Genomic DNA, 11,712 nt, shown 5'->3' on the forward strand with positions numbered 1-11,712 from the left:
GGAACATAACCCCCTGGCCTCCCTCTTTGCCCAGGCAATCTGGAAACATCTGAGATCAGCTACTCTTTTCCAGCTGGATCACCCTCCAGAGCAAGCTCCCCATCCGCCCCCAGGAACCATCGCCCTTTGTTCCAGAAGCCGAACTCCTTGTACTCGGTTTCTCCTGTCTGTGCCAGTCTTGTTCCTGATCTCTTCACGCTCCTGGGTTCTGACAATACCTGGGAGGCCGGTGCAGTTGCCCACCTGTCACGTAGCCCAGAAAGAACCTGCCCTCCCTTTACCACCCAAGATCCTAGATGCCCCAACCTTCCAAGTGTGCTTTCAGTCAGGCCTTACCTGGCTCAGGAAAACGACTATCCTACATTTATGGTAGTTCCATAAATTCATATAGCCTCAAATTTGCCAGGAACTATCAAAACTCAAAATGTGCCCTCTCTGTGACCCAACAATTCTACCCCTCCATATTCATCATGTTCATGATGACAGGAGCTCAGGGGCACTGAGTGCACAATACCGGGGACACAATTGGCACTACCCTCTTTGTGAATGTGGTCCCTGGAGTTATGAACCCAGAGTGCTCTGGACGAAGGCCTGGAGGCTGGGGGACAAGGCCCCACATTTACTTGTCCCTGAATGCCCCTTTCATCATTTTGAAATTTCATATCTTGTTCTTACACTACTGTGGAAGTCCCTGCATTATGAGCAAGCTCCATCCTTAAGCCTGTCTTTAAATTGAATGTATGTGTAAATTAAAATACTTTAGTAGAGTTCTTATCTAGCATCAGCTAGACAAATGTTTGCATTAGCATGTAGTATCTAATGTGCCTTCCTCTAAATGAAAAACATATTAATGAAACACTTTGAGATCATCTAAAAAGATCTTGAAGATAACAATACAGTCATAACAGCAGTAAAAATAATAAAGTTTTGATATGTGCCACAAAGCAATATCTATTTGTTATGACCTTAACTTTTTAATATAATAGTTTTTTTATAAGTGTGATTCATAACTCCAGTTTGTATTCAGGCTGGGCATTCATGATATAGGCCTACCTCTATTCATAAAAGATAAGTGATATGAAAATAGACTGCTATGCCTGCATCCAGAGGAAAATAATTTATTCAAGGAGGCTACTCTTAGTGTTATACACAGTGCTGAGTAGTGCTCTAGGAATGGAAGAACCCAATTTCAAGTTTACGCCTGCAGTTCACCTTCAATCCTATCTCTCCCTCTCTCTCTACAGACACCGTTCCATTCCATCCCTATTCAGAATTCTAGGGCCATCTTGCTTTCTCTTACCAACCCTCCACGTAGCCAAATCATCTCTTCAAAAAGAAATTCAAAGTCAATAAGATTGAATGGACTGAGGATTATTTAAAGTGGATCCCTTGGGATTATTGGAATGTATCTAGAAATTTGTATTTAATCAAATTAAGTTCTAAGACATGAATTTGAAATCCAAGACTCTGAGAAGAAAAGTATTTGACAAGAACTTCTTCTGGCACAGCAAAAAATTGTTATTACAGAGAGCCGAAGACTGTTAACATCATACCTCTAAGGAGCATGTGTGTGCGCGCACAAACATGTACACGTGTATGCTTATATATGTCTCTTTTTCTATTTAGTTCTGTGTATTGAATCTGTGTTGTGTTCCATGCAGAGTTTTTTTTAACTACATGGTATACAATCCACTTTTGAGCCTCATTGAATCACATTAATTCTAATCCTTAACCAGTTATTTTAATCCTCAAGTTTCCTCAAGAGGCTATTTACTGAGCTGGTGGGAGAGGCAGGTTCCCCAACTAAAGCCGCGGTGTATTTCCTACCATTAGCCGCCCAGAGAGGGCTGCTCTCTGTAGCACTGGAGTGGAAATCACTGCCTGCTTCAGCAGTGGGAAGGAAAATGGCCTGGAAAAGGAAGCAGCAGAGTTGGTTACGAAAACACCATTTCAATATAAAATTTTAAAAATTAAACACAGAATGGTAGTGCTGAGAAGAAGGGAATCCAGTCCCAGGCTTTCATTTTCCAAACAAAAAATGGCTACTGGAGCCCCACGTGGCCTGCCTCAGCCCAGCCTCAGGGACCAGGGGGCCTGAGGTGCGGGGTTTCCATCTGCCTTTGTCTCCGTGGAAGCCCCATCGGGTCAGCTCCCAGTTCGTTCCCTTCCCGAATCACAGTGAAGGCAACAACACCCTGACCTCAGCTCTACCACATCACCTCTCTGATATGGAAATGCCTGCTCTGGCTGAGAGATTTTTTTCCCTTCCTCTCAAATTCCCACTAGCCCCCAGAAGGGACCCTGCCCATTTATGATGTGAACCAGTCACCCCTGACTTCATCGACCTCTGCTAGAGTCGTTAACAATCGAATCCGACCCCACGCCCCATCCCCAGCCCACCCACGGAGCGCTGGGCTACAGCTGGCCCTCAGGATGGAAGAGGGCCAACAGCTCACCTTTCTGTAGGTGGGTCTGTTTGAGAGGTGGTAGCCTCAGGCCACTCGCATTGCGGACCGGGGACTGGAGCGGGGAAAGCTCAAGAAATGGCAGAGGGCAGGCCGCAGGCTATGAACGTGGTACGCTGAAGTGTGCGGTGCAGCTGTTGCACACAGAGTTGGGGTTAGGGAGGAGGCGGCCAAGGGAGAGGACACCAATGATGATGAGGAGCTCGGCGGCTACCTGGAAGTCATCGGAAGGCACCCCCAGGTGCCCTGAATGAGCAGTCTTGCCGTCGGCCCCCAGAGGTCACCTGCGGGTGCAGTTCTACGCTACAACACCAGGGGTCGCCGTGAGCCAACCCAACCGCAACCCGCGCTCAGCGCGGTCCACTTCTGGGGTGGTGAGTTCGGAGTCATTCTGCCCAGAGCACAGCAGGAAAGCCTGCCGCTCTGAGCAAAGTCCTGGCAGCCTCAGAGCAACGTGGCCACAGGCTACCGAGCAGCAAGGAAGTCAACGAGCAGGGGAAGCCTTTCCACCACACCTACCCATCCTGAAAACCACACATGGGTGTACAGGTAGCGAGCTCAGGCGATCAGGATCAACTCAACAAGGGAATTACTACCATCGAGTTGACGCCCGCTCACAGCGACCCTCTAGGACAGGGTAGAACTGCCCCCCCCCCTGCGAGTTTCCGAGACTGTACTCGTTAACGGGAGCTGAAAGCCTGGTCTGTCTTTCGAACTGCCGACCTGGTGGCGCAGTGGCGACGCGTTGGACAGCCATCCGCAAGGTCCGCAGTTTGAAACCGCGGGAGAAACGCCTGGCTTTCTACTCCCGTAAATCAGCCTCGACGCACACCTGCAGCCTGATGGAGACAGGTGAATCTACACGACGGTGCCTGGCTCCCCTTAGCAGGAGCGTCTCGGTGCTAGACTTCGCCCTCCCGCTGGTCACGCAGAGCGCACGGCTGTGGAGCAGAACCCAGGAGAAGCCAGGTGTGCCCTGAACCCAGGTCTGCAGGCTGCGTGGTACGATCACCCAGACCCACACTGGAGGCCTTGGCGTGCAGTCCGTGGGGCAGCACCCGGCTCCCGGCTGTTGGAGTCATTGCTCTGAGCAGTGAGGGCGGCCCATACTGCTTCTTTCTCCTTTGCAAACCCACGTCCCACCCGGGACCACCTAACTCAAGCCCTGCCCGGTGCGTTTCCAGTTACCTTGATCTTTCTTCCTCAGGTCACTAGGTGGCAGCAAACAGTTTGCACTGAATGACTCACCCAGGGGCAGATTGCCCAATCAACAAGATAAACACGAGTTCACTTGTGCTTACTTATTAATCCCTCGTGAACGAGTTGAAGCAATCCACTGTAGGTTCGCTAGTTCGCACACGTCTACGCGGGGGGGGGGGGGGGGGGAGTGGGTGTCGTAGGGATGAGTCGGAGTCAACAGAAAAGCATTAAGTTTATTTTGGGGGGAAGTGCATACGTACCTCGTTTTCTGAGAACTCTCTCCCTGGCAGAGATGTAAATTTTTAAAGATGTAATTTTAAATTGTAAATTTGATTCTGAAGGAAGGAGAGGGAATAGAAATATGCCAGCCACCTTTAGAAGGAACATCTTAGATAGGGTGAAAGAAGAGGTGAAACTGCTCACTACAGATTGGTAAGTAAAGATAAGTCAGGTTGTACTTACCTTGTCGATTGAGTAACCAGACCAAGGAGGCAGGCCTGAGTGGCGATGTAGAAAGCCCCTCTACCAGCAGCAGAAGCTGAAGAAAGCAGGTATAGAGAGGCTTGGGGCCCTCCTTCCGGAGGGGAAAGGGTTCCGCTCCATGCACAGCATTTGGGCAGAGGCTGGATCTCTGGTAAACCTGCCATTAAGTCCTGGCTCTGAGACAGTTATCAGCTACAAAGTTATCTGAGCGGGAAGACCTACCAACAAAACACTTGTTTTTACAGCCAAAGGTGACACGGGCTGCTTGCGGCTGGATTAGTAGACATCTGCTCTGCCTGTATCCGCGTATTTACACAGTCCTGATGGATTATAGACTGCAGTCCAATTCTTGGCGACTTTTTTTCCCATTTTTTTTCTTGGCTACTTTTTAGTAGCCAATATTTTCAAGCTCACACTCAGAGAGTTCCCAGGGAAGGCTTGCCAAAGGAGTGGGGCCGGGGACCACAAGCTTGAAATCTAAAGTTTAAAAGAGGTGAAGTTTGAAGCTTTCAAAAGAGCGTGGGTGGGGTGCGAGACCCAAAGAGAGAAAAACAGGAGAGTAATATTCCGGCAACGGGGAAAATTAGGTGACAGAGGCTTTATTCATTAAGTGAGTGGAAATGCGAACTTTTAAGATATTTGGACCGCCGTTGCCACTCAGTAAAGGAGAGAGTACCAGCCAGGAAGTTTTCAAGTGAAATCATTCAGTGATTATTTTAATTAAGAAAATGACTACCAACCAAGGAACCTGCGGCCGGGGGCCATAAATGGAGTACTTAAAGTGCGTTACACTGATTAATCAAAGGACTCTGATTAACCTTGCTGAGTAGGGATTTCGTACCAAAGAGATAAGTATGATGTGCTGTCTGTATCATTAACGAGGCAGGGCTCATCTATGGGAAGGAAAATTGAAGTGCGTAGCCAGCGATACCTTTAGAAACATCCCTGGAGCCAACACGGATGTCACCAGTGAGACCCACTAGGAATGGTTCGGAGCTCCCCAAACGACCCAGCTTACACTTTCAATACTGGGTGCTTGGGTTGGTAACGCACGTGATGTCACTGGCACCCCTTCACTTGTCTTACTGCATTGGGCAGCAGTTGCAGGTTTGTGTGTGTGTTTTCCTGGCACCACTACATCAAAGTGGTTGCCCGGTAGGTGCCATTTTGCATATTTGCTGTTGCTTTTCAGATTTCTATCTCACCTGACTTCTTAAAGGTATCTCAAATGACAGCCAGAACATTTCTAAGAGATATTTTCCAATTGGTAAACCATGATTTTACCTGGAGATTAGAGTCAGAACTTAAATCAGAAAAGTAAAATGAGGTTTCTGCAACATTAAAAACTTCCCTTTGGTGCTAGCAGGAAGCAGAGCCCGCTGTTTGATCACGAGGTCCACAAGCTGCCTCTGATCAGCTGTCACGGGGTGGTAAGAGAAGCCCCTCAGTGAGGGGAAGCCCACGGCCGCAGAAAACGGAAAAGCAAGCAAACAAACAGAAAGGAGTTCCCTGGCATCATTGTAACCAAAGCATCCAGTTCTACCTTCATCAAAAATCCACCTTCCAGATATGTCTATGAGGTTGGTGTTTGTACTAGTTACATTACGAGTTTGCATGAACAGTCTTTAGACTGGATGCACATTGATTTATTCACCCACACACTCCAGAGTGGTCTTTCCAAATTGTAAAGCGCTCTTCACTCGATCTTACCCCAAAGGTCAAGAAGTGATGGAAAGTGCTCTCATGTGGGCTGGTGGTCACCTTCAACTCATAGTGACCCATGGCTCAGACTTACCACATTTCAGGGTAAAAATTGGTCACTTTCTGAAATAGTATGCCCTCAAATAAAATGGAAATGGCTTTGAGCTTCTTGTTGTACTCATTCCTCACTGCAGAGGATCTCCATCAGGCCAATCAGATGTTGCATATAGAATTGTACTATCGAGGACACAAGTCCACTGAAGGGGAGCCTGACGTCTCCGTGCTATGTGTTACCGGTTCTACACACTGTCTTCTTTAGTAGGCCAAAACGTAAAGAAGACCTGAAAATCCCCATACTTTAAAGGTCAAAAAAGAATGCTCTGCTTCCTGAGAAGGGTGCTAAGTTTGCTTACTCCGGGAAAAGTATTTGCGCGCACACTTAAGGTTATGCACATTTCTGGGTAGGGCCCTTCAGAAGTGTGTTTATAAATTCCATAAGACATCCCAGTTCAATGCCATTTGACAGCTAAAAGATCTGCTTTGATAAAAGAAAGCCTCGCACAATGTATGTTCAAAGCCACACAGCAGTGACTTGCCTTCCGGACTCACTAAGAAAACAACATCAAACTCACTAGACAGCTCCCTGCACTGGTCACTGAGAATTCCTTTGTGACGTCTGAAAATGTTATATTATCACTTAGGACAGTTTTGCTTGGCTGGAAACTCTGATTTGATTGATCACTTCCATTCCTAACTGAAATACTAAAAGGATTGATAATTAGGCTAGATGGCAGGTGAACAACAAAAACATTCTTTGAAGGAAGATGAAGTTTTTAATCTGTGGTTGAAGCCGGAAGAGGCTAGAACTAGATTCTTACTCCTACCCATGCGAAACAGTGGGGGGTGGGGGGGTGCTTCTGTCTACGGATGCACACACATGGTTTCCTGCTTACACCCCGATGGTGTGACCCCAGAGTATGACTTCTCTGCATCCACCCACGCAGCCTGCTTCTTAAGGCAGTTGCTCTTTTTCGTTCCCAGAGGGTGTCATTTGCTGACTCCCTCATTGAAAGCCACATCCCATGGTCCTGACACTATAAAAACCCCCATGCGTGTGAATGAACGTGGCGCTCTCTGAAGGCCGTAAGAGTCCACGCAGAAGGACAGAAACAGGAATTGCAAAGGCACTGTCTTCTCATTCCAGGGTGAAGTTGGCATTGGAAGCAAGGAAAAGACCCCGTTGTTTCCACCTTGTCTCCTAAAACGTCCATGCCCATAATCTGAGAGTCTGCCCATGACCTGCACATGCCCAGGAGATGAAAGGAGAAAGTCTTCACAACCCGAGGACCAATCAATAACCCACGGATTTACACCTAAGCCACTTACAGTGGGTAAAAATACACCCCAAAGTTCAGCCTTAAAACTTCATTTAGCATCCAGAAATTCTTTTGTTCAACAAAGCCAGTTGCACGAAAGTAACAGTTACCTACTTTTTCTTCTTCACGGAGTTCCTATCAACTGCTTTTGAAATCTAGACTCCTCCTCCCTCTTTCACACAGATCAATGCAATTTATACTAAAGCTCACAAGGACAAGCCATAAACTCAGAAACTGGCCGCAACTCTCCTGTACCTGTTCAGAACTGACAATCAACGGATATTAAGTGAGCGTAGAAATAGATACCTTTGGCATTTGTAAAAGGACATTGATGGTGCTGATGATTTATATAGATACAGAAAATATTTTTGAAGGTGAGAAACAGTTTCTCTGTCTGATGCTACACAAAAGACCTTATCTTTTTTTAAAAAAAATTAATATTATTTGGGAGTAAATTCGTATATCATTCTATAGTTCAATCACATCAAGCAGAATTATGCAATTGCTACCACAATCAGTTTCCCACAATCAGTTTCCAAACATTCGTTTTAAGGAAAACGCACACACACACATTGATTTTAAACAGAGTGTTTGAGTGTCATCCGCTCACAAATTCGCGTCGCTACTCAAGTTTGCCAATAACTAGCCAATTTGAGAAATCAGACTCAACACATTTCTAATTTCCTTCTGATTTATCGAGCACGGGTCCTATAAAACGCCGTGATTTTTAAAAAGGAGGAAAAAAAGATCTGTTCTAATGTTTACTCTTCTTTCTTTAGAAGGCAGGTATTCTGTTGTAAACACACCTGTCATTCCTATTTGGTAAATACACAAGGAAACAAAAAAGTTCAGATTTGGGGTTTTCCCCGCTTCCGTGCCTGCACTTAAAGTTCTTTAAAAGCATTAAGAACCATCAGCGTACCTGTGGCATCGCCTTGCTCGTTCATTTCCCCTCCTAATGAGGGAAAAGCCCTGTTTTCCAACCCGAGGGTCGTGGAGATGAAATATTGCTAAGTGGCTATTAACAGTGAATTAGCAGCCTGTACTCAAGCCAGCAGCGCCCGGCACTGCGCCCACAACAGCCTATTTAGTCCTAATTCCAAGCTGTTTTCCTTATTCTACAGTCAGGGCAGAGTGAGGGGAGAGTATTCCTTAATAGGATTGCCCAGGATTTCAAATTCCAGGCAAAGGAGCGGAGACAGACCTGTATCAGCCCTCAAGAAAGCAACAACTTAAGAAAGAGTTTCCAAATAACTACTTAAAGAAACAGTAAAAGCGGCTGGTTCTGAGTGGGTGGCCACGGCAGTGCATTTTAAGGGGGAAAATAAACCCGCTTTCTATTAACTTTACAATTACACCTCTACATAGATATCTTTACCTTGTTTGTAAGATGCCAAAATCATATTCTCATCTTCAACTTCAAACACTGTGTCCACGTCAATTAGCCTTTGGATTAAAATAGCCTTCAGTTTTCCGAAGTCGTTTGATTTCAACGCCTCAAAGAAATTTCTCTTAACTAACTTGGCAGCCGCAGAGTTAGCTCTCGGGGTGCCGGAGCCTTCCATGCTTCCTCTCCCCCGGGAAGCTTTGTGGCGATTTATCAGGAGTGCAGCAGCGAGCAAGCAGGCGCACATGCTGGAGAGCCCACAGACTGGCAGCTAATTTTATCCCAAAGTTATGCTGCTCCGTTCTATTTATATGGGGATCATTTCAAACGTCAAAATATCCTTTCTGACTGTCACTGCATTTCCGGGTCTTTACAATTAGGTTTGTGCTCACTGATCCATTCAGGGATAAATAGTGTCAACAGGAAGGGAGTGTAACATCCCCATTATTTGTCACACGGTCAGAGGAATCATGTAAGATTTAAAAGCTGGTAACACTCTTAATGCTTGTTTTTCTTCTCCCCCTCCCTCACTGAAAACATCTGGCGTGTAAAGAGGGTGAGGGAGAGAGAAAGCAAATGGGCAAAAAGTTAAATATTGTCGAAGCAAAAGACTAGATGGGTGCCAATTTGATTATTCTTTCAGCTTTCCGGTAAGTTTGAAAATCTTCAAAATAAAAAGTTGAAGGGGAAAAAAATCACATTTTTTTTTTTTTTTACTTTGAAACCATTCGAGTTTAGAAACATGGTCGTGGAGACAGTTGAGTCAAGTACAAGGAAGTAGGATTTTATTTGTTGTTGATGGGAGTCCAAACCGATGCTGTCTGCAGAAAGATTAGCAACTCGTACAACAACAACAACAACAAAAACTTGTAATGATCGTAGCATTTGATTCTTATCATTCATTTAAGGATGTAAACATGGGTGAAAAGTGCAACATATGTTTTTTAACTTTTTTATTGATGGGTGACATAAATAAAAGTAAGACATCATAAATGTACAGTTGTTCATTTGTCACAAATTAAGCATGCCTGTAAACAATAGCTCTCTACCATCGAGTCAGTTCCAACTCATAGTGACGCTAGGGGACAGAGCAGAATGGTCCCTGTGGGTTTCCAAGACTGTAACTGTTTACAGGAGTGGAACGCTACATCTTTCTCCCATGGAGCAGCTGGTGGATTCGAACTGCTGACCTTGTATTTGGCAGCCTAATTCATAACCCACTATGACACTAGGCCAAGTGAAAGAATATCTCAAGCTTCCAGAAGTCGCTTTCAAATCCCCTTCTGATCTTTATACCATTCTATAAGAGCTCTGGTAGCATAGTGGTGACAAGCTGGACTGCTAACCACAAGGCCAGCAGTTTGAAAACACCAGCATCTCTAGGGGAGAAACGCAGAGCTTTCTAGCCCTGGAAAAGAGCAAGGACAGGTCTCCCCTGGCCTATAGGGTGACTGTAAGTTCAAATTGGCCCGATGGCAGTGAGTTTGGGTTTATATCCCATAATAACCATTTTCTTGATAGCGGAAAGATTTGCTTATCTTCTATTTTATCTTAGTGTTGCTTTTATTATTTGATGGTTTTAATCTGGTGGGGGATGGAAAGCCTTGGGAAAACTACTCAATTTTACATTGTGGAACTGTTAAAAAAAAAAGTAACAGCAGGAAAATAAAACTGATCTACAAGCACGCTTGGAAATATTTATCCATACTACTTCTTCTGAGATACCTAAGTCCTGAACCGGTATCTAGGCAAGTCAGGAACCTTCGGAATGAAGAAAACAGAGATTCACCTAGACTTCTTTGATTGTTGTTGTTGTTGTTGTTGTTGTTGTTCTGTCAAGTCAGTTCTGACGTTTAGCACCCTTATGTGAAACAGAAACAAAAACCTGGCACCATTCTCATGGTTATTCTTATGTTGAGCCCACAATTGCCGGGCCTTCCCCTTTCCCAATGCCCCTCCCTCCACTTGCCCACCTGTGATGTTCTTCTCCATATAGGCTAGCAAGGTTGAAGTCTGCAAGGAGGTACATTTTAAAGCTTCACGACATGTACAAATTCATTCTGGTAAAAAAAACATGGATAAATGAGTGAAAATGAATGCATGGATGTTCATATTGTTAAGGATAGTGTTTGCTCAGGATGCAAGTGGAATGAGTATGGACAATGAGTATGGAGAATGAGTATGGAGAATGAGTATGGTGAATGAGTATGGAGAATGAGTATGGAGAATGAGTATGGTGAATGAGTATGGTAAATGAGTATGGTGAATGAGTATGGAGAATGAGTATGGAGAATGAGTATGGTGAATGAGTATGGAGAATGAGTATGGAGAATGAGTATGGTGAATGAGTATGGTAAATGAGTATGGTGAATGAGTATGGAGAATGAGTATGGAGAATGAGTATGGTGAATGAGTATGGAGAATGAGTATGGTGAATGAGTATGGAGAATGAGTATAGTGAATGAGTATGGAGAATGAGTATGGTGAATGAGTATGAAGAATGGGTATGGTGAATGAGTATGGTGAATGAGTATGGAGAATGAGTATGGTGAATGAGTATGGAGAATGAGTATGGAGAATGAGTATGGTGAATGAGTATGGAGAATGAGTATGGTGAATGAGTATGGAGAATGAGTATGGAGAATGAGTATGGTGAATGAGTATGGAGAATGAGTATGGTGAATGAGTATGGAGAATGAGTATGGTGAATGAGTATGGAGAATGAGTATAGTGAATGAGTATGGAGAATGAGTATGGTGAATGAGTATGGTGAATGAGTATGGAGAATGAGTATGGTGAATGAGTATGGAGAATGAGTATAGTGAATGAGTATGGAGAATGAGTATGGAGAATGAGTATGGTGAATGAGTATGGTGAATGAGTATGGAGAATGAGTATGGTGAATGAGTATGGAGAATGAGTATGGTGAATGAATATGGAGAATGAGTATGGTGAATGAGTATGGTGAATGAGTATGGAGAATGAGTATGGTGAATGAGTATGGTGAATGAGTATGGAGAATGAGTATGGTGAATGAGTATGGAGAATGAGTATGGAGAATGAGTATAGTGAATGAGTATAGTGAATGAGTATGGTGAAT

General features: G+C 44.7%; 1 protein-coding gene across 1 annotated transcript in view; it reads right to left on the reverse strand.

Annotated features, from left to right (window-relative positions):
• The window catches only part of ASB4 (ankyrin repeat and SOCS box containing 4), a 48,825-nt gene extending 40,035 nt beyond the window's left edge, over positions 1-8,790 (reverse strand). Inside the window, exon 1 of the mRNA XM_075557608.1 lies at positions 8,604-8,790. Coding sequence (XP_075413723.1) covers positions 8,604-8,790 — 187 coding nt within the window. The remainder of the gene's footprint in view (positions 1-8,603) is intronic.
• Between the last annotated feature and the right edge of the window lie 2,922 nt (positions 8,791-11,712).

Source organism: Tenrec ecaudatus, chromosome 9, assembly GCF_050624435.1.
Source record: "Tenrec ecaudatus isolate mTenEca1 chromosome 9, mTenEca1.hap1, whole genome shotgun sequence".
In the NCBI taxonomy this organism is placed as follows: domain Eukaryota; kingdom Metazoa; phylum Chordata; class Mammalia; order Afrosoricida; family Tenrecidae; genus Tenrec; species Tenrec ecaudatus.